Raw genomic sequence first — 25010 nt, 5'->3', positions numbered from 1 at the left:
ATATGTTTTTGCAGCTAAACGGGCACAGGATTGTGTGCTGTATATGCAGTGATCATTCAGTAGCACTTCTACACCTTCAGGAGAGAGTATGTCTCTTACATGCCAGGAAGCATTTGTTTCCTGTGAAGATGATAAAATGGCACCTTGCTGAAAATCTGCTAATTGTCGGATGCGAAGATGATTCCGTTTATGTTTGGGAAATTGAAACAGGTAATGTGTTTTTTCTTGTTCAGCCCTCGCTAATTAGTTTTGTTCTAATCTATGATGTTTGGTTACATGGACCCAGATCTGTAGTGGGGCCATGCAAAGATAGTAACAGATTACATTTATTAACTAGAAACTTTAATTTTTTTATTATAAATGAGCAAGAATTAAAGGCTTCATGTGATTATAGAATATGTCAATAATAAAATACAAGCGCTTGAGTCAGAGCCTGACAAGCAGATGATTAGCTGATATTGCAGTACAGAGAAGTGAGCTGGATATTTCTAGAAGCTATAAATAAAAACATAAGTTATCTACTTTAATTATTAACAAGAGAGAAATTTACTGTCCTACCAATCTCAAATTATGTCATTACATTTTGCCTTCTTCAGCACACTCACAATCTTAGCAACCTTTTGAGTTAATTGATGATCAGTAATAATGGAAGATAATTAATTGCAATGCTCACAACTGTGGAGTTGTGAAAACTAACACGGAGAATTTCAGCTTAAATTGTGGGTTCACAGGTGATTCAGTAGGGTGGCTGCTGATTCATAAGGATGGTAAATGTACTTATTTGAATGTTGAGAGACTTAAAATTATTAGAAGCTTTAATGTTATTGAAAATTGCAATACAATGTTTATCTCTGCAAGTGAGAACACATCTTGTGAAAAAAGAGTACATAATGAGTTTAGAAGCCATGTAATATAAAGAATATTAATTAACTAGAGGGAAATATAATGTTACAAAATTCACTATACAAAACTTAATTCACAACATTTATAAAGATATTTTGCTCTAAAACTAATATAGCTAAGTCAAAGGCTATCCTGAAAAAGTACCTATTTTAGACAGAGTTCCCTGTTTAAATGTGATAAATACCAATATTCAATGAAGTACTTGGCAAAAAGCAGACTGCATAAATTATATGCTACCTGGATTTTAGTAAGCTATTTAATACAGTTGAGTAATTAGGATAGGAACTGCCAAGGCATATGGTACTTATTTTTCCTCTAATATACTGAATCTTAAAAAAAAAAAAAATTGGCTTAGCTTAAAATGAAGTTATTAGCATTTAAAATCTGCTGAAAACTATGTTTTTTTTCCAAAACCAGTATGGTTTTTTTCCCAGTATTGAAGACATATTGTGCAAAAATATTTTATCTAGGTTTTGAAAATGCTTCTAAATTACACCTTTTTGTTCAAAAGAAACAGAAAAGATGTTGCTCTTGAGCTGGAGAGCCACACTGACCTCAGGAGACTGTTAAATTGTGTGTAGTGCTTATTTATTTTCTACTGTGCTATTATTTGCTGTTCTGTGAGTAAAAGACTTAAAACTGCTGCTTACATTTACAGCTTTAATCCTACTGCAATGAAAAAGGTTGTGGAATAAAATTTTCAAAAGCGCCTCAGTGGCTTGAGAACATGGCGCTTAAGAGTCATATTCTCAAAAGCAATTTTCAAGTGCTCTGGAGTCACTTTGGAGGTTTTGAAAATGCTACATTTCTCCATTCATATTTTTATTTGGTTATGCACTTTTTCTTAATTGTAATTGCTGATTAATACTTATAATGTTTAAGATTCCCGTTTTTATTGTACATTAAGTCTGCTCTGTAAATATGTGCTTGACCGGCCAAATTCTGAGGGTTTTCCTCCAAACAGGTACACATTAGATTGCATTAGTTCCCCCCTCCTGCTCAGTCATCTCTTCCCTTTGAGCTTTTGTAGATTTCAAAACATTCTCCCTCCGCTTGTCTGGTCACTTCTTTACATTACCCTCGATCTGTATTGGTCCCCTCTTTTTCTTCCACTATACATCACACTTGTAATACCTTCTTGATTCTGTGTTTCATGCAACCTCATTCTCCTCCTTTCCCACCCTTCTCAAGACTCACTTCTTTTGGTTAGCTTTTAAATGCTGTCCATCACTGCACCACTCCTGCCCACCTACTGACTTTGCTCCCTCAAGCCATGAATATAATATGTTTACATATTAAACTAATTAAAAAAAAACAACAGAAGCATATGTCCAATGGATGCATTTACTTCCATTCTGGTTCTAGAGATATTACTGGATCTAGTTATGTTCTCCATTTTAAAGATGAACAATAGCTCTGAAACTGGTAATACCTTTAAAATCAGAATGAATTTGAAGTGCACTCGCGCTTCTATGTAATATAAGCATAGAAGATGTTGGGTACTTTTTTTAACTCCTTCCCATTTCTTGCTATGGAATGCCTATCAGATTGCAGGCTCCTACTGTTCAATTACTTTTACTCAGAATTCAGCACTGGGCAAATCTGTTTACACCTCATAGTTTGTAAATCTTGAGATCTCACTGAACCTCAAGTACGTTGGCATTCTCTTATGTGAAAAATGTCTCACTGTGACACTAAATCTAAGACTGAAACTACTTGGCACAGGATTATGCACTTTCTTCATAAAAATATTATTGCTTACCCATTTAAAAAAACAAGTTTTAAAGTTTTAAGCTACATACACACTGTACTTTAAAAAATGGGAGTAAATAAGGTGATGAGAACAGGGAGTTAAAAGTTGATGCCTCTTACCACAAATGACTTACACAGTGGCCGTCAGCAGAAAAATCAACATTTACCCGCAATAGAATCTGAGACTAATTTCCTTTTGTAACAATAGGGAAGTAAAAATAATTACCTACCACTATGTGGTAGTTGTTGGTAAATTCTGACATTTTTAAGGGAGAAAATTAGAGAAATCTTAACATCCTTTTGTCGCAATCCTGCATTCCTTGTTCATCTAAAACTCCTGTAGAAGTCAGTGAGAATTTTGAGTGTGCAAATACCGGAAGGTAGAATTTTGCCCCCTTTCATCTAACTGAGATAAGACATCTTTAAAGGAATGTAATTTGAATTTATGAGGGTGATATTCTAGGAAATGCTTACAATTCCTTAATTCTGAAGGATAAAGATTTGTCAACATTTCCCATAGAAATCTTATTTTTTTTGAAGGTTTTAGAACCAGAACACCCAAATATATTTTGGGGATGAAACCTGGCATACAGTATCTTAACCAGAGAATTGTTGTGTGCATTTGAAGCATATTCTGAAGTAAAACTGGCCAAGTTCATGTTTAAGAATGACAAAATAAAGTACATGATGTTCTTGATGTTCACTGTAATTCTCTCTCAATCACAGCTACAATAGTTTTAAAAATGAGTTTTACAAGGGATTATTTCATATCATGGGTTAATCACTTTGGATATTAAAAATAAAACAGCTGAGATGCTAATGTTCTTAAAACCGCTACTATGCATTCACAATATTTATTTTTCATATACGTTTTTAGTATGTATTTGTTACTATGGATCCATAATATGCAATCTGTGCTGTTGTTAATATGTATTTGCAGGATACACTGTAATAGCTTCTCAGGAGCTCTTACAGCATATACTATAAACATGAATTAAGGCTAAAGCTCACAACTCAGCTAAATCTGAAAGGGGCTATTGACATGCTATTGGATTCTAAGGAAACTCAGACCCTACAGCATATCAATGAAATACTTAAAAATACTTTAAAAGAGGAAATTAAACCAGAAGAACTGTGTTAAGAATGTAAATTAAACTCATACAAGGAAGAAAAGTCAGAGTTAAAAGCATCAACACTGCCTATTTTACCTGTATGAAAGAGACTACATATCATTGGTTGTTCATTCTATACCAAGGGCTAAATTTTGTTAGAACTTAAATTGGATGAAAATGAAGTGACTGCAGAAGGTATATCAGAGCAGAACTCTGTGTTCTGCAATACCCAGTCACAAGTAGGTGGATCAAGGGGAAAGTTTTTAAATGTAACATTTTTAGTGCTTTTTTTGGATCTATGAGCAAAGAGAATATGTTGGTGAAAATTGTGAAGCTATAATTTATTATTGTTACATCTCACATTTAATGAAATTTGGTGCAAGAAGTTAGTTCCCAAATTTATGAAGTTAAATGACTTTTGCAGCCTTCAGTAATGTTCTTGCTTTTTTACTGATCATTTAAACGTAAGTAGAAATGGTGCTGATGGATCATAGGTGTTTCAAACTTTATGGGTCAAATTAATTAGTTAGTGAATAATTCACTCTGTCATTTAAGAAATGAGACTCTGAGCTCTCCATTGCAAGCACTCCATATGTGGAGCTCTCATTGAAGCTAATGGCCACTCCATGCCCCCAGCATGAATTGTACTCCAGTGGAGAGGACTACCATAAAGTGTATGCACCACGCAAGACTTGTTTTGAGGGCTAACGTGAGACTTAAACAGTGTATAGGCCTTCTATACAAAAAGAAGAATTTCACCTCCATGGGGTTTGCAGGATAAGGACTCAAGTGAATGTCAGTCATTTCTGTCCTAGGTTATGGAAATTAAGTAGCATGGACCAGATCATACTCAGCTGCTGTGTGTGAATGGGGACACAAAAGAGGGCCCTCTCGTTTTTGTAGCCCTGTGCAGCAGCCAGACATAAGTGCAAGTCCCTGCATTCCAGATACAGGAACTGGTCCTTCTTACCCACCACATAGGACTCATTGTACCCCAGATGGAGTGAAAAAGGTTGGTGAGGAGGCAGAGACTAGTACTGAATAGGCCAGGTACACCAGTGGGAATAGGCTGTATCATGGATGGTGACTTCTGTGCATCCTGGTGAGCAAAGCAAATAGAAGGTACTATGATGCAATAGCCCACAAAGATTATAGATTCATAAAGGGTGCAAGAGGTAGGATTTTTAAACTATAGACTATTTTAAATCACTGTTTTATATATTTTGTTGCTACCTTCATGAAGCAGTCTAGTACTAAAACTGTGAGAAGTAGCTAGAAGTTAGCAAGGCAGCCATTATTTGTCATACTGACGATTTTTTTCTGATTCACTTTGTGTCTGTAATTGAAATAGTACCTAGCATACCTAGGGAACTCCTCCTAGGATATACTGTAGTTGGTTAATATAAATTATATCTGTACAACAGTAGAACATGGGAGGTTATGGCACTGATCCTTGAAATTGGTCTGACCTAGATTGAGAACTATATAGATATGTCAGTGCCAATCAGGCAGACAGAGGCATTGTCTAGGTCCTCATATAGACCTATGTGAAAAGATGAATACAGTATCATCAGACAGAAATGAAGAATTGTCTATGGAAACAATGCAGACTTTAACTATAGGCTGCAAGTAATATATTTGTTGATAGGTGAGCATAATGAGTCATATATTACCTATGGCCTAGGTGTGGCCCATATCACCCCATTGATTTAAGTGGGAGTCCTGCTTTCACTGGCCAGAAGATGATTCTGTGTTTGAATGAAGCTGTAGACTATTTGATGGTGATAATTAATGATAAATGTTATTCTTTTGGCTGTTCAGTCAACTACATGACTAATTCTTTACCTCTTAGGTTAAGTGAAATCCGTACTAGGAATCTAGTTTTATGTCAAACTGGTATATTACCATTTGCAGTAAAACAAAACAAAACTGTTATTTTTGTATTAGAATTAATTGGTAACTCGGAAAGTTGCTAACCTCTAGTATTTCCAGGATGTGAACCAAAAAAATTCCAAGAGGTACTTGATATAGTTTTGTTGGTGTAAATCTACAGTAATTTGTTTCACTTTCATGGAGACACTCTGAATTCACACCATTTCAGACAAGATTAGAACATGGTCCTCTGGGTCAGATTCTCCTCTCAGTTACATCAGTTCAGCCCAAACACAGGAAAATAATTAAGAGGAGACTTTGGCTCACTATTTATACATGGAAGCTTTCATTGTGCATGACTGTGACTCTCCTAGCATTTTCTAGGGCATCAGGTTTCCTACCAGGCTCTTTTGAAAAATAAGCTGAAGTTTTTTCCCCCCGCTCTCAAATTCTTTTGGGAGTCTGTCCATAAATTACATAACAAATTAGGGGCTGGGCAGGTCCTTAATTTTGCATGTTTGTTTTAGTGTTACGAGGGGTGGGTGGGCATTGAAAATCACCAAAAAAGTGTTAGATAATTTATGGACAGCCCCTTGTTAGCCTTTTATGAATGGATTTTCATGGGTTTAATATGTACATCACAATTAAATATCTTCCATTCAATCATTTTTAAGGCTCAGCCTGATGAATTAAATACTTCTGCTTGAGCTTGTGTGCTAAAGGTAATAGGGTGGTTGTCGCAGCCTGGGCAGCAGCTTGAGCTAATCACACAAATACAGTTCCATCCAAGGTCCTAGTTATGCCCTTGATCCACTATCCATGCTGCTCCAGTCATGCTGCTATTTTTAGGTGCTAGCTCTGAGAAGACCTAGTGCACATATGTCTAACCAAGCTGGGAATTGGACCTCCTAGCTGCTGCGTAGACATATCCTGAGGTGGAAAAAATATAAATAAAATATGTATATACGTAGATTTTTTTCCATTGACCTATATTTGGTCCTACAGGGGACCAAATGTAGACACAGCCATTTCTGGAGCTCTTGTATGATGGAGTGAAAGATTCTTTTATTAATAAATTAAAAACGGTATTAGTGTTCACCAGAGGTAGTACCTTGGACTGTGATGGGCAACCTTTATAAAACCTAGATAGGAAGACACAATGGGACAAATCCTTAAATAGTGTAAATTGGTGTAGCTCCATGAAAATCAATCAAGGTTTCAACCCAAAGGATCTTCTTTGTTGCAAACTCAGTGGGTCAAATTCATCCCTTGTTTAACTCCACTGAGGTCATTAGTGGCTCATTTTTGCTATTATTTCTCCCTCCCCTGCTTTTACAAGGTGAACTTGCATGTGTAGAGCCTTTAGCTGTAGCATGTCTGATAATCAACAGTCTGTCTCTTCTGCTTATGTATTTTGGGATAGTGCTCTTTTGCCTATAAAAAGCAATGCATAGCATTAGAGAAATACTGGCTTGTTGGTGGAAGGAAAGGCAAAGTTAAAAGAAGTATCTCATTTCTCAGCTATCAAAATGGCAGTGGAATCCTTAATTCTGGATCTTAGCAGATGGTGGTTCTTCAAATTGCTTACCTGAATTGTTTGTCATTTCTCTTGTTGAATCTTGAGTTCTTTTTACCTTCAGTAACTCTGAAGGTGACATTCCCCCTTATTTCATTTGGAAATATCTGTCATTTTTCTCTCTGTGACTGAGATGGACTCATTCATCCATTTCTGCCACTTAATTCATTCTATCAAAGTATTTCTTAGTTTTATACAAAATGGTGCTGCAGATACTTAGTGTACACTGGCTGATCACTTTCATTCATCATGGTAGCAGAGAGCTTCTGATTTTTCTCCAAGTTATCAAGGAAGAAGCAGCATATTATATACCTTCATGTCACTACTTCTTCCCTGATAACATGGAGGAAAAGTAAGCTATGCATATAGAGGTCAAAAGTGGCTGGTATGAGTTGAAAGAGAGCAAGTGGCATCATCCTTTGCCCCCCTTCCACCCTTGATACCTGCAGTAGTCTCTGTCTGAGTTTCGGACTCCATAATTTTGGGAGAACATGTCATGGGCCTGGGGGTGCAGGAGTGGGAAGATATATGCTAGCATTTCCCATGGCAAATGCATATGTTAATTACCCACACAGAATTATGAAACTGAGCTACAAGATAAATATCCAGTTTTGGGGCTTATCCCAGCATTCAGGTAGCTTCACTAACATCCCTATGCAGTTATATCAGCCTCTCTTTACTATGTGCCAGGGGCTATTTTTACAAGGTATGTGGGGATGTAGCCCTGCTGCTTCTATCAGTATTTGAGCACTTTTGAATACTGCTGTTAGTACAGTCAGTGCTTTATGAACAAAAAACTAAGTTAAATTTGAAGAGTATCTTTTTATAAATGTTACATGTAGGAAATGACACTATTCACATGTGCACCCTGAAGAAATCCACACAGAATAATATTGAAGCCATACATTATAATCTTTGAGGTGTATAGTTAAGGTGAATGCTGGTAATGCTCCATCTTTTAATCAAATTTGTAAGTATTTGTCATTTTTATTTTTCCATGATACCACATGTTGCATAGGTCTGTTAAATTGATAAGATACTTTTTCAAAATGCAGAATTCCTGAACTACTTCTGTATACTTGTATTGTTGTGTGCAATCCAGTCCCAGCTTTCTTTTTTTGTGTATCTTAAAGATTCAAAAAGTACATTTGAGGTAGTCATTACTATGGCATATACAGGTATTTTCCAAACCTGTATGTACCATAAGACAAATATGAAAATCAATAACAAATTTCATTCTAATTGTAAAAAATAAATATTTTCTGCACTTAAAATCCACTTTAACAAGGAAACTGGTTCAGTTATCTATATTGCTTTTATTGTTTCCCGATCAGTTGATATCTTCCTGGGGGGTTATGAAATGAGGTAAATATCAATGTGATAAGAACTACAGTAATAAAAGCAATTTACATTTTTTTCTTGTGGCAACCATTGTTTTTATGGCAGTTAGTTAATATTCGGTGATGTCCAGGACCAATCTGAGTCCATTAAGGGTATGTCTACACTCAGTTAAAAACCTGCAGCTGGCCCGCACCCCTCGGAACTCTACAATGCAGTTAAACAGCCCTGCAGCCCAAGCCCTGCACGCCTAAGTCAACTGGCATAGGGCAGCTAGGGTTTTTAATTGCAATGTACACATACCCTTAAAGACCTTGTGTTTATTATGAACTTCTGGCTATCAGAGGAATTTTTTTGTTCCATCCCATATAAAGCAAAAGATTTTACTTTTCAGATACAGTAAAACCTTGCAATAATGCGCCCTGCGATAACACAAATTCGGATATACCACGATCAAAAGTTTGCTCCCCGTAATACTGTTTGCATTTTGCCAGAAACCTGCACTGTACTTTTTTAATGATATTTATAAATAAACCATGTTCTTCCGGTCTTACAGGATAAAGTGACTCATGGCCATTGCAGGCCCATTGCATTTAGTTCTTGGGTTGTACATGTGTATGGCATTTGCCTATTAACTTGTTATTAATTTCCTATATTTTAAAAAATATGTTATTGTTATTGATATGCCAGTTCACAAATGCAAGTCGTTTTCTGCCCAAGAGAAGTTGTACGCCCTGGATCAACTAAAGAAGGGCAAACAACAAACTCAGCTTGCTAGAGATCTAGGAATTAGCAAGTCCCCTCTGCAAGGGTGGAAAAAAGAAGAAGAAAAGCTCCGTAGCCTACTCTGCATTATTGAAGAGGAAACTGGTTTACAGTGTAAAAAAGTCAAGTTTGCTAATGATGAAAGCCTAACTTCAGCCTTGTATCAATGGTTTGTCCAGGCTCACTCAGAAGGAGTTCCCATTTCTGAATGGGACTGCACTGAATGATACTGGATAAAAGGTCTCGGTCCAGCTTTTCCGGCATCTACACATGAGGGTAATGACGACGAGCCTGAATTTACAAGATTCATTGAAGACGATGTAAATTTAGCTGAAGAAGCACTCAGAGAATATGAGCACAGTCACCATGATATCCTCAAATGGTTTTCAGCAGATGACATCAGCCCCATATATGAACACATCACAGATGACGAAATTGTTGCAAATGTCAGCGGGAAGAATGAAGCTTCACCACCACAGCCCAAAACCAGTGGCGCTAATGATGACGACGACGATGATGGCATCTCAGCTCCCCCACCAAATGTGTCCGAGGCAGTAAAGCACTTAGAAGTCAGTTTGAGGTGGTTGGAAACTCAAGATGTGGACAGCGTCAAAATCCTCCAACTCAGAAGCATTCTTGACTTTGCTAGAAGCCAACAGTCTGTGGCAAATAAGCAGACCACACCTGATAGCCTTTTTAAGACATGATGAAATTTAAAATTATGGAGTCATGCAACCAGATTGACTCTGCACAACGATTAGTATAGTTGATTTCATAATGTTTCTTTCATGTAAATGTAATTAAATTACTACTTTAGTATTTAAAACACGCTGGGATAAGCATTATTTTTTTTACAAGACTTAAACTGACCAGCTTGAAATGGTAAATTTTCGTAACCCTGCTATAAAGCGACCTCACATTTATCACAATCGCATTTTTTGGACCCTAATTATCGCGTTATAGTGGAGTTTCACTGTAGTACCAGATTTGTTAATAACTGCAGGAGCATTAAGAAAGTAATTGAATTATCCAGGCTTTTGGGAACAAGAAACTTGAACACTTTAGTTTATAATTTATAGCTTATATAACTTATTCACAATATTTAGAGATATTAACTTATCCAAGTATCATTATTTTTTTATACAAGATGTACATTTTCCACATTAGGTTACCAGTCTGTTTAGGAATTGGAGAAATCCTAGGGATCCTGTTGCATAATCTGTGGATCAGTGGATAGCATTGTTGATTTCACTTTATTTCCACAAAATATGTACTGTCAGAAAAGATTTGTTTGTAATATGAAAGATAATATTTTACATGACATATTTTAATATGGATTGTTATTTCGTGAAATATTTGTTAGCTTTATAAATTGATTTTCGTTATCTTTGATTCATTTGTTTGCCGGTGCCTTATCTTTGATGTGTTAGTATTCTGTACTTTTAATTACATATAGAGTAATTAAAGGAATTTAAAAAAATCAATCACTAATAAAGGAAATAATTGTATTATTTCTGTACAACATTGAACAGTTAAGTACATAAGAGCAAAGTACAGGAAAATGTAAATAGATAATTGCCCAGGAAAAAAATTGTTAAAGGAACAGTAAGATTGCAAACTCAAGAACTCAAAGTGAGGTGATGCCATAATTAAGGCTGCCTGTGTGACCTTAATTCAGTCCCCCTCTGCACATGCATATGCATAATGTTAGTTTTTAATTGCATGATAACACACTACTATTTTCACAGGACCACTTCCTTATTCAGTGATTTGAAATTCACCAATGGCATTTGAGTCAGCTCTCAGAGACTCTCCTTGCAACCTCAACTGCTATATTCCATGTTGATCTTTGAACTGACGGAGCCACCCTGTGCTTGTATAATGCTGACAGACCCCTGTCATCAGTGGGCAGGATCAAACCTGGGACCTCTGGAGCTTAGTACATGAGCCTCCACTGCATGAGCTAAAAGCCAACTGCCTGTTAGCCAAGGCTGTAGAGCAAACTCATTAATCTCTCTCAACTCTCTCTCTAAGTGATGTTGTTGCCACTAGATGGCACAGAACACCACGCCCAGGAAGTGTGTGGGTTACTCTTGCTTTAAAATGGTCCTCATTTTTTGTCTGGATACATTTCTCAGAGTAATTTTGCCTTTTCTGTAACCATCACACTGCTTTTAGGAGTGCCTTTTGATCTCTCTTGTGAAAACCACAGATACATTGCATCATCAAATCATTATGTACAATACACCTACTTTCTACTGCTCTGCTGTCTTTGGCTTCTTTTGCAAATTGCTCTATTTTTTTCCTAAGAGGGACCTATCAGTTGATTTCCTGATACCATATTCTACTACTATGTTGCTGAAGCTAACATCATTGTTGAGTTTTTTAAATATTTCTAACTTTATGTCGACTGAAAGTGTGACACATTTGTGCCCTTGCTTGCCATTTTGCTTAGTCATACAGTTTTGTTGTTGTTGTTTTTGTCGCTGCTGCTGTCTGATTATATTCTTCGGGTTCCAAATGAGGTGTGCAGTTGACCAGTCAGTTTGTCACTCTGGTGTTCGTATCTCCAAGGTTCTACTGTACTTAGCATTATATGGCACTTTATATCTTCTGAACACAGCTCCTAGTGACTTCAGTTGCAGCTGTGAAAAGCCCCTGGGGCTCAAATTGGGCACTCAAAATAAAAAACACTCAATTAGTGGTCCCGGGTCAAAAGCTGGGTTTAAGTGAAGAGCCTGGCATCACATAGGAACTTTGTGCTGGAGGCAGAGATAGCATCCAGTTTTCCATAATAGCATTCAAGTGCCTTAACCATGAGACCAGCCTTTCTTCTCTTGAAGTCCCCTGCCTCATTAACTATACACCTTGGAGCTTCTGCAACACATGAGGGAGGCAGACAAAAGCTTCCTTCAGTAAACAACCCAGGTTAATCTCTAGAATGCTGTCCTATGGAAAAAAACTATGTATGGTCATATAATTAAAGAATTTATAATAATGTATATGCCCAAGAGGTCTGAATTAAGATAGGAATGCCAGAATTAAGGTTAGTTGTATTCAGGTTTGAATGCATGATTTTGCAACCTTAGCATTCTATCAACATAGTTTTTGGTGTATAATTTTCTAGGTATTTAAAAAAGAAAGTGGGGAAAAAAAACCAGAAATTCCATCATGTAGAATTAAACCTACCTCTACAGGTGTCATAATCAGAAATGGAATATTTATATACGTGGCACAGATCTCTGTGACTTGTGCTAACAGAGTGACTGATAGAAGCAAAATGTTATCTTCTATTTAGACCAGTCACTGAAGGAGAATGAAACACAGAGATTGCCAGTGGGTTTCACAAATATTGCTGACAATAGAGGAATGTTGAAACTCAGGAATTGTGGGGTCAATTGTTCATAGAATATCAGGGTTGGAAGGGGCCTCAGGAGATCATCTAGTCCACACCCTGCTCAAAGCAGGACCAATCCCCAACTAAATTATCCCAGCCAGGGCTTTGTCAAGTATGATCTTAAAAACCTCTAAGAAAGAAGATTCCACCACCTCCCTAGGTAATCCATTCCAGTGCTTTACCACCCTCCTAGTGAAAAAGTTTTTCCTAATATCCAACCTAAACGTCCCCCACTGTAACTTGAGACCTTTACTCCCTGTTCTGTCATCTGCTACCACTGAGAACAGCCTAGACCCATCCTCTTTGGAACCTCCTTTCAGGTAGTTGAAAGCAGCTATCAAATTTCTCCCCCTCCCATTCTTCTCTTCTGCAGACTAAATAATCCCAGTTTCCTCAGCTTCTCCTCATAAATCATGTGCTCCAGCCCCCTAATAATTTTTGTTGCCCTCGAAGTTGCTCCAAGTTCAAGTTGCTGCTCCAGGGCCTGGAGACACTAGAGCTTCTCAATAAAACAATTGTACAAATTTTTTTTAACATGGGCAAAACCATGTCTTCTTCTGTAATCTGACCCATGTTATTGTTGTTGTTATTATATAAGAACCAAAAAAGAATGCTGTGAAATATTTCTAATACGTTTTCTGCAAAGGAAGATGTTAGTGCTACCTTTGAAAATATATATTATAATGTAAAAGCTTTTCTATTTCACAAATATCGTAGTGCTAGCTTAATTAAAACTTTTTATCATATTGGCAGGCAAGCGGTTGGAACATTTTCAAACACTGTATTAAAGATTTTTTTTAGGCAGTTATGTGTTGACAATATTTTAAGAAGCATCTCTGACAAAAGAATTTCTCCCATAGCCTATGAGAAACGATGTGTACTAGAAGGGGATGTGGTTGCAGATGGTGGATATATGTGTGTGCATGTGTGTGTGCTTGGAGCTGGGGAATCTTCTCATTTGTCCTCCCATTTTAAGCTTACTCTAACCAAGGCTTGAAGCAATAAATTAATATTAAGCTGCACTTTGCTATAAAAGTATTTTGTTCCTGACAAATATACTCTGTGTTTTGACAATGCAGCATCGCGCACAACTTGTATAATCAATGGAGTGGGAATTAGGGTGCAGGCCTGTAGTGGAACAAGAAATATCCTTTTCTGGATCTTTTTACTTGTTAGAAATGTGTTTTATGACACAATTTAGTTCACTATAAGGGAGAAGAAATGCTTTTCCTAAATATTTGTATGTCTTCTCTGGTGAGGATAAATTAGCACTGTGCAGAGCGGGGATTGCCTCCATCAATGGCATCATCCCAAACTTCCCTTCCACAGGGTAGTTAGAGTCCCTGCCTGCACATCACCAATATTTTTTTAGGGGGAAAAGCAGTTTCTCCACTGATGGAAAATTCCTGATCTGCTGTAGTTTCTGTTTATCATTTGTAATGTCGTGGAGCAGGAGTTCTTATAATATGGATATAGTGCTGAAGCTATACCTTATCCCAACCCGAACACAAATGTGGGAGCCACTGGGCATGTGATGCAGCAAGTGACAGGCCACAAGAACAACTTTTATGATTACGCAGAGATTAGAGTCCCTTAATAGTGCTCAGTTCTTCATAGCCCCAAGGAAACAAGTGATTTTGGCATTTTGGTTTGAGGATAAATCCTAACGGGGTCCCAGTCTGCCTAGGGCCAGTTATTTACATTGTTTAATGAGGTGTTTGCATTTGATAGTTTTGCTCTCAAGTAACTGTTGTGGGGATACCTGAGCTTAAATAATTGGAAATATAATTTTTACCAATATACTGATTCTTTTTCCAGAAGAAAAATCAAAATGTTTTGTTTTGGGTTAACCCAAATTAAACGTTTTGGTTGGTTGAAATCTATCAAAAATGACAAAACAGTTCAACGTTTCCAAATTGAAATTGTTTGTAACTCATCATTTTATGAAAAAAATTCATTTTTGACTTTTCATCGCAGTTCAGTACGAAAACGCATTATGCCATATTGGAATTTCCTGCGGATGGGAATTTAAAACAAATGTACAAGAAGTCTGTAAGAACCTGAAAATAATGGGGGTTGGGGTGTGGAATATAATCAACAAAATGTGGCCCTCCATGCCACTAGTTAGTATATGCCCAAGTCAAATGAGGGTGAAAAAACTCAGCTGTCAGACCAGTTTGCAGTGTGGGGAAAATCCCTGTGGTGCTTGGCTGTAGTCCTGAGTATGTCGTCAAGCACAGTTGAAATGGCAATCTCGTGTTATCCAGGATCTCTAATATAGTTGTTCTACCATTAAACCCAACACCATTGAAGAGAGGACGAGTATACAGAAGGATCTTTGCTCCAAGGAGTGGTAATGCACTCCCTGCCTCTGGTGGCACCATATCTCCGCTGAAAGGGGTGTTGCATGGGCCAATTACAAATCCATCAGTCCATCTCCTGGCAACTCAGTAGATAGGAAGAAGGATTGACTTTTGCCTGGTGCTTTCTCCCATGGTTGACCAAATTACACTCCCAATGCCTTATTCAGTGCCCATGGAAGTGAATGGAAGGACTGCTGGTCATTTCAGTGGGTATTGTATTAGGAATTTTCCCAGTTATTTGTGGTTTTGAGACCAGAAACAGGAAGAGATAAATAAAATAAATGAGTGATTTATAAAATGTAGATACATCATTCGTATTCACTGAGTGGAATACATTTCAGGAAAACTTGAAAGTGAAATTATTTCTTTTTAATCCAGTAGTCACTATTTAAAGCAGTCTTCAAAAATATTTTCTCAAAAATAATAGTATCATTAACCTGACCAATCCTCTGACTGACTAATAAAAATGGTGATGATGTAGCTTTTCAGAAAGCAACCCTCACTTAACTTGATTAACATTCTATCTAGATTTAGAGAGAAGTTAGCAATTAAAACCCTTATAAAACCACGTTTAAGATCTCTTCCAGTACCCATGAGGAAATAATTTGGGAGATATTAATGAAAGTCTCAGAAATGTATCAAAACCCACCTATTAATTGACTTTATTTCTATGTCTAGGTAATTGTCAAAGGCAATTATAATTCCATCACTGTGACCCTTTTGTCCTTGCAAATTTTAGTGATTTATAGTCTCCCTCAGTGTCACGCTCTCTCTCTTTTTTTCATTTTTCCTCTCTCTCTCTCTCCCCCTCTCTCTCTCTCTCTTTCTGTTTCTCTTCAGGTCATCGGTCAGAATTAGATTTGAGTGGGTGAGTATGGCCTAGCTGATAAATCCTGCAGTTGCTTTTTAAATGCTGGGGGCTATGGTGTAGCTAGGGTCAAGGTCATAGTAGTCACTGCCTTTTTTAAAATGCATTCTGTATAGCCTAAAGGTCTGGGCTGCTGCAAAGCTCAGTTGTGAGTTGCTTAATGTATTTTGTAGCTTTTTTATGGAACTATATATATATAGTTTTAGTTATAGTTATATAAAAATACATAATGTTCTTTTTTTTCTAGCTACTTTACATGCTGCAATAAAACACATTTGGAAGCAAAATATCTATTTATAGTCCATATAGTTTGTATAAAGTTCATTTAAAATATTTTTTTTAGTTAACTAAGTTTGATACCTCTAGGGTTCTATGCCCCTGGTCAGAAATCCAAGTCAATTTATATATTTGCTGGAGTAAGATGCGGGAACTGTGAAATGGTTTTGTTAGGAAGGGGCACCAGGTCGATCTCTATGCAGTTCATGTGAACAAGGCAATGAACTTCATCTGTAACTGATGATAAATCTTCAAAAGTGCCAAGTGGCCAAGATCCATGATAAATGTTACTTGATTGAAATGGGTATCCAGTTGTTTTTGTGAACTCTGATTAAAGATTTTTTGGATAATAAACAAAGATATAAACTTGTTATAAAGTAACTCAGTGTTATGTTTTGTTTTAGAGAAGAATATATTAATAGCTGTGGTCGTGTAATGTTTTCAAATAGATGCTGTATTTTCAGATAAAATGAGATATGGAAAATACTGATATTTTTTTCTAAACCATTCTGTAGTTTGTTTCTCCACCTCTTTAATTTTAGTTCAGCTATCCCAAGGATTCAAAATTTAAATAATCAGAGTCCCTCTCACATACTCACACCCTCTTCCCCCCAATCATCTCATTTGAGGATCATAGAAACAATGTAATATTAGTAACCATATTATGCATATAACCTATTGAAAGGTTTATTTTAAAGTTAAAGATGTAGTTTTCAAATAATCTCCATAAATGCCCCCAACAAAATGTGCTTAAGTATCTGCTTGCTCACACAAAAAGACAAAACACACTTTATTTTCACCCATATCGCCTATGAATTTTAAAGTCAGAATCCAAAACTATGATATTTCTACATCATATCACATGGAACTTTATCATCTATTGTAGCATACATACCAAATAAGTAATTAACAGCTGATAAAGCTATGGCTCAAATACCGTTAAATGTCCTGTTGCATCACTAGAAGGAGTTAATTGAGGGCTGAAAGGCTTACATCTCCCCTGAAGGGAGTTTTTCATATTTGAAAAAGGCTCCAGTGATTTAGCCGTTCTGTTCTTCAAGGGTAGTGGTTTGACCTTCAACATTAATAGTCAGGTCGGAAACCATGTGGGGTGAGGTCTTGATTTTTGTCATGCTTGGTAAGAGTGTGTGTTTTAAGAGCTGTGCTTCATTGTAGAGAAGGAAAAACCTGCAGGGAGGGAGTTTACGCAGCTTTGCATTATTGAACCAATACAAGAGAACTTCTTGGGCCCAGAGCACTAGAGTTCTGGGAAGATGCAATGCAACATTAAACAATTTCATTTTTTCTGCTACAGATAGTCTTTAGGAAAGCAGTTCAGCCCAGAAAGTCAAACTGTTGTAGAGGTGAAATACAACACAAAAGATAAAATGCAGGAAGAAGATGGAAAGTTGCCGACTTAATGCAGTTCCTCTGCATATTTTATACTATAGCTTGAATTCATTTAAAAAAGAATAAAAACTGACTAGTATATGTTAAAAAGCAAACAACCTATTAGCATATGAAAATATGAGCAACTCAAAATAGCTCATAAATGAGAATATACCTGATTCTTTATGGAAATTACATAAGTTCTGGCAGCCATTTTGTTAAAATTTGCCATTCTTTTGCAGTTTTCATGATATGCTATGTTTTTTGCTTGTAAACCTGAATTCAGTCCTTGCTTGCAATAGATAATTTAAATGGTTATCTGGCTGTATAAATTTGATTGTGACATAGTTCAATAAGTATTTAGTGATATAGAGTAGTAAAAGCTACTGGAGCTTTGACAAATCCCTGAGTGTCAGAAGAAAATGGCATTGTCATCTTTTGTCCAAGCCAAGGAAGTTATGGTCTCCAGGAAAACCTATTCTCTACACTCTTCCTGTTTATGAAGTTATGATATCAAAATGTGACATTGGCCCTTTAAAATATACTTTAATAACAGTTTTATTTAAAATAATTGAAATTCAGCTACATGTTATGTATGTGGTTGGGAGAATGAAATGCAAGAACTCTCTCCATATAGAAATTGCAGCTAGTCTGTGTTCCTAATATTATATTACTTTAATATATTTAAAATATATTAAATGCCCAATGTTCAGTCAGGACTGAAATCTGATTGTGCTGGGTGCTGTACAGTCATAAACAGGAGACAATCCTTGCCTTGAAGGGCTTGCAGCTTAGTCAGGCTAAAAATTAAGAGGAGGAGTCTCTTCCCTACTTTGCTCTTTTTGCATTCCCTAGGTGATGCGATGGGAGCAGAAACTGTCCACATCTCCTCTGCTGGAGTGTAGAGCTGGCAAAACTAGCTCTATTCCACTTCCTCCTTCTAGCCCTAGCTTATGGAACAAGGGAGAGCACAAATGGAGTGAACTGCATTCTGGCTATCCTCCACTGGGGACTCTTGCCAGCTGGTGTATGCCAGGACTTGGGGTAGGTTGGAGACAGGAAATGTATCAGGGAGTTGTAATTGGAACTCTGATGGTCTTTCTAGTTCTGCTCTGCTGAGTGGATCTAGGCTATAGTAGAAAATTTAGATCTAAGTAGTGGCTGGGATAGTGTAATGCTTTTTTTTACCTACTCTATATGAAAACCATTATATTGTATTACAGTAAGAGAGCTTGCATTGCAGCTCTCCTGCTAGCATGGCTCTTCCCTTGGCTGGAGGATATTCATAGGGGAAACTGCTGGGAGCATTTTCCCACAAGTCATCGTATATTTTGAGGGAGTAAGTCAGTTATGTCAGCAATGCTCCCCTTCCACAGTTGGACCACCTGATTAAGATCTCCATTGCAGTTGCAAGGGGGTTACTGCTAAACCAGCTTCCCTCAGTCATTGGCCAAATGCTGTGCACGCATGCACATAGCAAATATATTTAGGGCACCCTGTACCATATTTGGGTCACCCTGGATCCAAATCATGTTGCTGCTGTTAAATTATGTGTAAAGTACCATGGGGATTTTGAAAGTGAGAGTGACTGGGGGTTTTGAAGCTATGCTTGAGCTGTATGTACCTTTCCTCCCCACATCCCATCTGTATGTATTTATTGCACCTACTTGTTGTGTCTTGTCTAAGACTTTGGAGCAGAGTCTGTCTTATACTGTATGTATAGTGTTAGGCACAATGGTGCCTGGCCGGGTATGATGCGTCTTGCTGCTGGAGTGATAGAAGTAGTAAATTAAAAAAAATTAGGTGCTAAATAAATTTCCACTGTCTTTATAGCTGGATGGTAGAGTCATAGGTTGCAAGATGGTTTTGATGAAGAACCTAAAGCTGCTGAGTTAGTCTGGCTCATTGTGGCAGGTGTGGCTGGATAACTCCACCAGGATCTGAGAAGTGGTGAAACCTCTGGTCAGATGAAATAGGCGTATGGTGACAGGAAGGACCTGCACGAAACCAAAGGAATAGCCAAATTTAGGGAGGAAGCTTAGGCTGAAATTTATGTTCTGTTATTATTTCAGTTACCAGTAAACCCAAACGTCAAGAAAGGGGCAAATTTACTGTTAAGCAGCATATGTAGACTTCATCTGCAACAAGTCGGAAAACCACAAGTTCAGTCTCTCTAAATAAAATTATTTCCAAGAACAGTTTTCATTCACATAGGTCATTCTTGTTACATTCTAAGGCTAGACTGAGTTACCAAGTCATTGCAATATCAAAATATTGAGGATGACTTTTCAGTACTTTAGCTGTGATAGCAAATATAAAACAGTGAAGCCTGATGACATGACAGGTCATGAAACATCAATGAATACCTCATCAGGAGACACTGTAATGGGGTGTAGTGTCCTGTTAAGCCTGAGGGGAGCCAGAAGACCCGTTTCCAGGAGTATAAGTATGAGCACAAGCTCAGACACACCAGCTGAAACTGAAAAAGGGAAGGTGGTCCTGAGGAATTAGCAGGCAGATGGGAAGATTCCAGATCACTGTGACTTTAAAGGCCTGGGATCAGGACCTCTGTAGTGTAAGGTGGGGCAGGGCTTCCCTCTCTCTTTCCTGGGGAAACTTTCAGGAGGGTAGTATAACAGGCTGCTTTTCCTGTCAGAACAGGGTGTGTGCAGACAGAGGAACAAAGCCTGAGCCAGAAAGCTTGGCTTCTGCTGAGCAGAATAAGATTTCTGTACATGACAGGAATGTTGGTGGTGGGTATGAACTATGAGGATACTATGATGGACCTTGTGTTTGGGACATTGAAGACTATTTTGAATTATTTTGTTACTGACCTAGTTTCAGGGGCTGGCTGGTGATAGCCCTGACAAAAACTATAGGGTGCTCCATAGGATCCTTGAAGAGAGAGCAGAGAGAGGACCCTGCAGAAATACCTCTGGCCACGAGGGCACATGTGATGAGTGGCGATGCCACCACAGGCATGATAATATGCACATTGCCCTTCCGGTGGAAATTCACCATTTGGTAAGAGCAAAGCCCTGAGAAGTTCACTGATAGCACTAACACCAAGAGACCCAATTTGTAGTACTTGGTCCAGAAGAAGAATAAGATGTAGTAACTGTCCCCAGCTGGTGGTCCAAAGCTGCTTAGGCGAGTGAAATACTCAACTTTTGTCTGTTCGTGAGATTTGGTTGCCATGGTCACAGCTTTAAAAAGGTAGAGGACTTTCTTGCCTTTTTCTTGCACGTAGTGGGTTTGTTTGGTTTTTTAGTACTATTTTATTGTTGCTCTTCAGAGATATTTTTATTCCTTTCTACACATTATTTGTGTTCCCCCAGTAAAATGCTTTGAGGATAATTTACTTTTTAAAATATTTAAATTGATCACTCTTATTTTTGTCATCTTTTCTCCCTGACTCTTTTTTTCTTCAGTTTTTAAAGGACGCAATTCATACTTCCTCTCCCCCCCAAATAAATAATGGGAGAGATTGGAAAAGGAAGAAGGCATATTCCTTTTTCCCATGTTGGTCAAAATGCCTTTGTTGGCTTATCAAATTAACTGAGTTTGTTTGTTTTATTAAATTATATTCATCCAGTGATTTGATAAGTATCCTATTTCTGCCACTGACTCGCTGTATGACTTTGGGCAAGTCACATAACCTCTGTGTGTTTGGGTTTCCTCAACTATAAAACAGGGGTAAATCTACCTACCTTTGTAAAGTACTTTTGTTATCCTTGGATACTGCACACTCCATAAGAATTCCCATTCCTCCACTCTCTTTCATCATCATGCTCTGACTTCCCCTGTCCATTCTCCTGCACTCTAGTATTCCCTCTTCTATCCCATCAGCACACTTCTATACATATATAAGAAACCAAAAGCTATTATAAGTAAGAACTGTAGAATATAAAAAAAAAACAAGCAAAACTACTAAAACAAGCAGAACCATTTAGAAGATGCTACCTTATGATCTTGAGGAATGGGGAGGTTATATAATGGGGTACACTTCGCTTGCTCACTGTTTAGATATGCAAGGGCCTTATATAAAGAAGTGTAGTCAGGGCCAAATCCTTGCTCATTCAGTATGATACTGTGTATTTTTTTGCATAATTGGCTTTTTGTTAAATTAAGCAGTTAATTCTCACTTCTCTGCAGTCATTAAAACACCATCTGATATATACACAGCAAAGCATGTGCTACCAGTTCACTTTGGGCTTGATTGTGCCAGTGGCACAAACAGCAGTGCTGACAGTGCAGCCATTTTGAAAAGGGTCTGATGACTCTGACAGAATTGTCATGAGTGACTGACAGAGTCTGAGAGTTGCTGATAGAATGTATTGATTTGCTGGCAGGTATGCTTCTAGTTTGCATACACATAAACACAGATGCATTGATTTGAATACATTTGGATAAGGACAGTCGCCTGTTTATCCCATTCATATTAACTTCACACATTCATTCCATTACATCCCAACTCATTAATTTCACTCATTCATTCCACACCCCTTTTCATTCAACCCCTGCATACTCATTTCACACACATTTCTAGACAAAGCAACTCATTCTATGCACTCATTTATTAAACACTTACCCCTCTATTCATTCTGCACACATCCCTCTACACCCCCCCCCCACACACACATATGTCCCATCATGCTCAAGGAAATTCAGCTGTCAAGTCCACCAGGCTAGCCCCCAGGCAACAAGAGGGAAAAGGCATATGGCCAAAGGCTCTAACTTTCATAGGCAGAGCCCAGGAGAAGGATGAGGTTTCCCTGCGATAAGTGGAAGCCTCTCACATTCCTGCCTTTTAGCTCTTATTTCTGTCTCCCCTTTCTCTGGGCAAAAAACTCGCAGTGTCCCAATTCTTCAAGTAATTGGCTCCCCCATGGGCCCTTCAAGTTTCTCAGCACCCCTAAATAATTAGTGATAAGCTGCTACTCCTGTTTCCTCCTGTGGAGCTTTTGCTCCTCCCACCCCATCTTCAGGTGCAGGGATGCAGCCTCCACTCAACCAGCACAATCTAGCCCTACTTCTGGACCTGCTGGCCCAGGGGAAACTTCACCCCAGTGAGAAGGGTTTTACCATGATGCAGGTCTTTCCATGGGGGTGAAACATCCCCTGGGCAGTGTGCCTGTGGGTCTGCAGCTGGGCTGTTCTGGGTAGGAGGAGGCTAAAGAAGTGGGGAGAGGGGGAGTGCAGCCCACCACCTCCTGAAGACAGCAGGATAGGTCACTGCTGATGCCCCCTCCTGAAGACTCCTGTGGCAAGTGGGGAGCTGAGTTCTGGGGCAAGGTGTGGGATGGGGGATGAGGGAGGCAGCAGCACATTGTGGGATGGAGCAAGAGGAGGAAACAGCAGGCACCTCCAGGGGAGATGGAAGTAGGAGCAATAGATTGAGGGGGAAGGACAAACAGGTGGGCAACAGCAGCACTTATAGGGGGCAAGCTCATTCCAGAGGAGCTGATTTCAATGGGAAATGGGTACCCAACCTGTGAATGTGCTTTTGTAAATTCCATCTGGCACCTATCTGCATCTTCGGGCATATAAATCCCTTTGTAAATTTTACCCATAATGTGACACTCTCTGGGCCTCAGTTCCCCATTTGTAAAATGGTTTGATGCAGATATATTAATTGTTATAGCGGCTTGGAGCCCCAGTCATGGACCAGGATCCCATTGTACTAGGTGCAGTACAAACGCAGAACAAAAGACCAGTCCTGCCTCCAAAGAACTTGCAATCTAAGTATAAGACTAAAGTCAACCAATGGAGGCAGATTGATTGACGGGGAATATCAGGCAACAATCAGACAGATATTGGTCAGCATGATAGGCTGTGGTCTCACTGCACCAGAGGCCTAATGATTGTCCACTTTTTGTTGGCTTCATGGCAGAGGAGAGTTTTAAGGAGAAATTTGATGGAGGATAATGAGCTAGTTTGTGGATGTTTACAGGGAGCACCTCCCAAGTGGGATGAGCAACATGGGAGAAAGTGTGAAGGTGCTTGTTTTGAAAATTTAACAAGTGGGCGATGGAGGCTGGCATTCTGGGCTGGTTGGAGGTGGGAGTCAACCTTTCGATCCTTAATAAGAGAGAATTCCCTACGTCTCAGGGTATTGTGAAGATGAATGCATTAATGTTTGAGAAGTGCTTGGACACTACAGTGATGGGACCCATGTGAGCACATAAGTGAACAGACAGCTTAACTTGAGGTGTTTGTACATAGCCTGATTGTTGGGATGCTCGTATCCTGAATCTTGGGCACATTGCCATCCTTGCTGTGGTAGATAGCCATTACCCATGATGGACTCTGGCTTTGGCAGCTTGTGGGAAGGGACGTAACTTAACTACTTACTTTCGAAAATGAATTATTGAGCCTGATCTGTATTGGTAGTAACCCTATTGAAATCAATGGAATCATATTCGGAGGAGAGCAGAATCAGGCCTTCGACTTCCCTTTGCCTGGAATTTAAAGAGAGGCTCCGCTGGCCAGTCTAAGAAATGAACGAGATATTATATTTGATGAAGGGGGAAGGTGGGTTTTCAAGGAAATAAAATTTCAGACAAAATGAGTTTGGTTTTTTTAAAAAAACCTTATGAGATCCCTCAGTCCCTGTCCAATATTTTTTTACCAGCTGTTACTGGTAGGACGTCTATGTTACATACTTTTATTTGGTAGCAGTGAAAGAGAAAATTTGTGTTGGATAACTGCAGGCTACAAAAAATTCAGACCTAGAAACAAAAACCATTTCACATCAAATGGTTAGTACTTTTAAAATACCTGATGTCCTTCATCTCTGTCGTTTATAGGAAACTTGCAAATTCTATCAGTATTTCTTGTGCTTTCTGCTTAGATGGGAAATATGTGGCATATACAAAAAGCTTAGTTTAAACTAATTATGTAAATACTATATAATATAAATTGCATTTAGAACAACTCAATTTTTACCCAATATCAGTTAAAACATGTATTTAGTACAGCTCACAAAAAAGTACTATCACAGAAATATAATAAGCCTCTTTAAGTCATGAATAACTCATGTTATTTTTTGTTTATTTGTGGAGTTTTAAGATTTATTTTGCATACAAAAGCTAGTTGAATTATGTGTTGCAAATAATGAGCCAAATTTACAGATTCACAGTGCCTGCATTATGCTGCTCTGGCAATGCAAAGCAGCAGTAAGACAGGCTTACTTGTCCCAGTATGCCAGGTCTATGATGCTTTAATGCCGAAGGGGTAGCACAATGCAGCCACACAGTGACTCTGGCCCAATATTTGGTGCCAAACAGCCATTTTTTCTGTTTGTGCAAATTGTTCACAATTTGATCAATGTCCAATTACTTTTGCATGCCTGTACTCCTGATCTGAGTATCATGTGCATGGCTATAAAGGGGATTCT

General features: G+C 38.2%; 1 protein-coding gene across 1 annotated transcript in view; it reads left to right on the top strand.

The window, feature by feature from the left end:
- WDR72 (WD repeat domain 72) overlaps positions 1-25010 on the top strand; it is a 196178-nt gene that overhangs the window by 45076 nt on the left and 126092 nt on the right. Inside the window, exon 13 of the mRNA XM_030579063.1 lies at positions 15-210. Coding sequence (XP_030434923.1) covers positions 15-210 — 196 coding nt within the window. The remainder of the gene's footprint in view (positions 1-14; positions 211-25010) is intronic.

This window comes from Gopherus evgoodei, chromosome 10 (assembly GCF_007399415.2).
Source record: "Gopherus evgoodei ecotype Sinaloan lineage chromosome 10, rGopEvg1_v1.p, whole genome shotgun sequence".
Classification (NCBI taxonomy): domain Eukaryota; kingdom Metazoa; phylum Chordata; order Testudines; family Testudinidae; genus Gopherus; species Gopherus evgoodei.
Note: the sequence above shows the minus strand (reverse complement) of the source record. Positions and strands in the feature narration are given on the sequence as shown.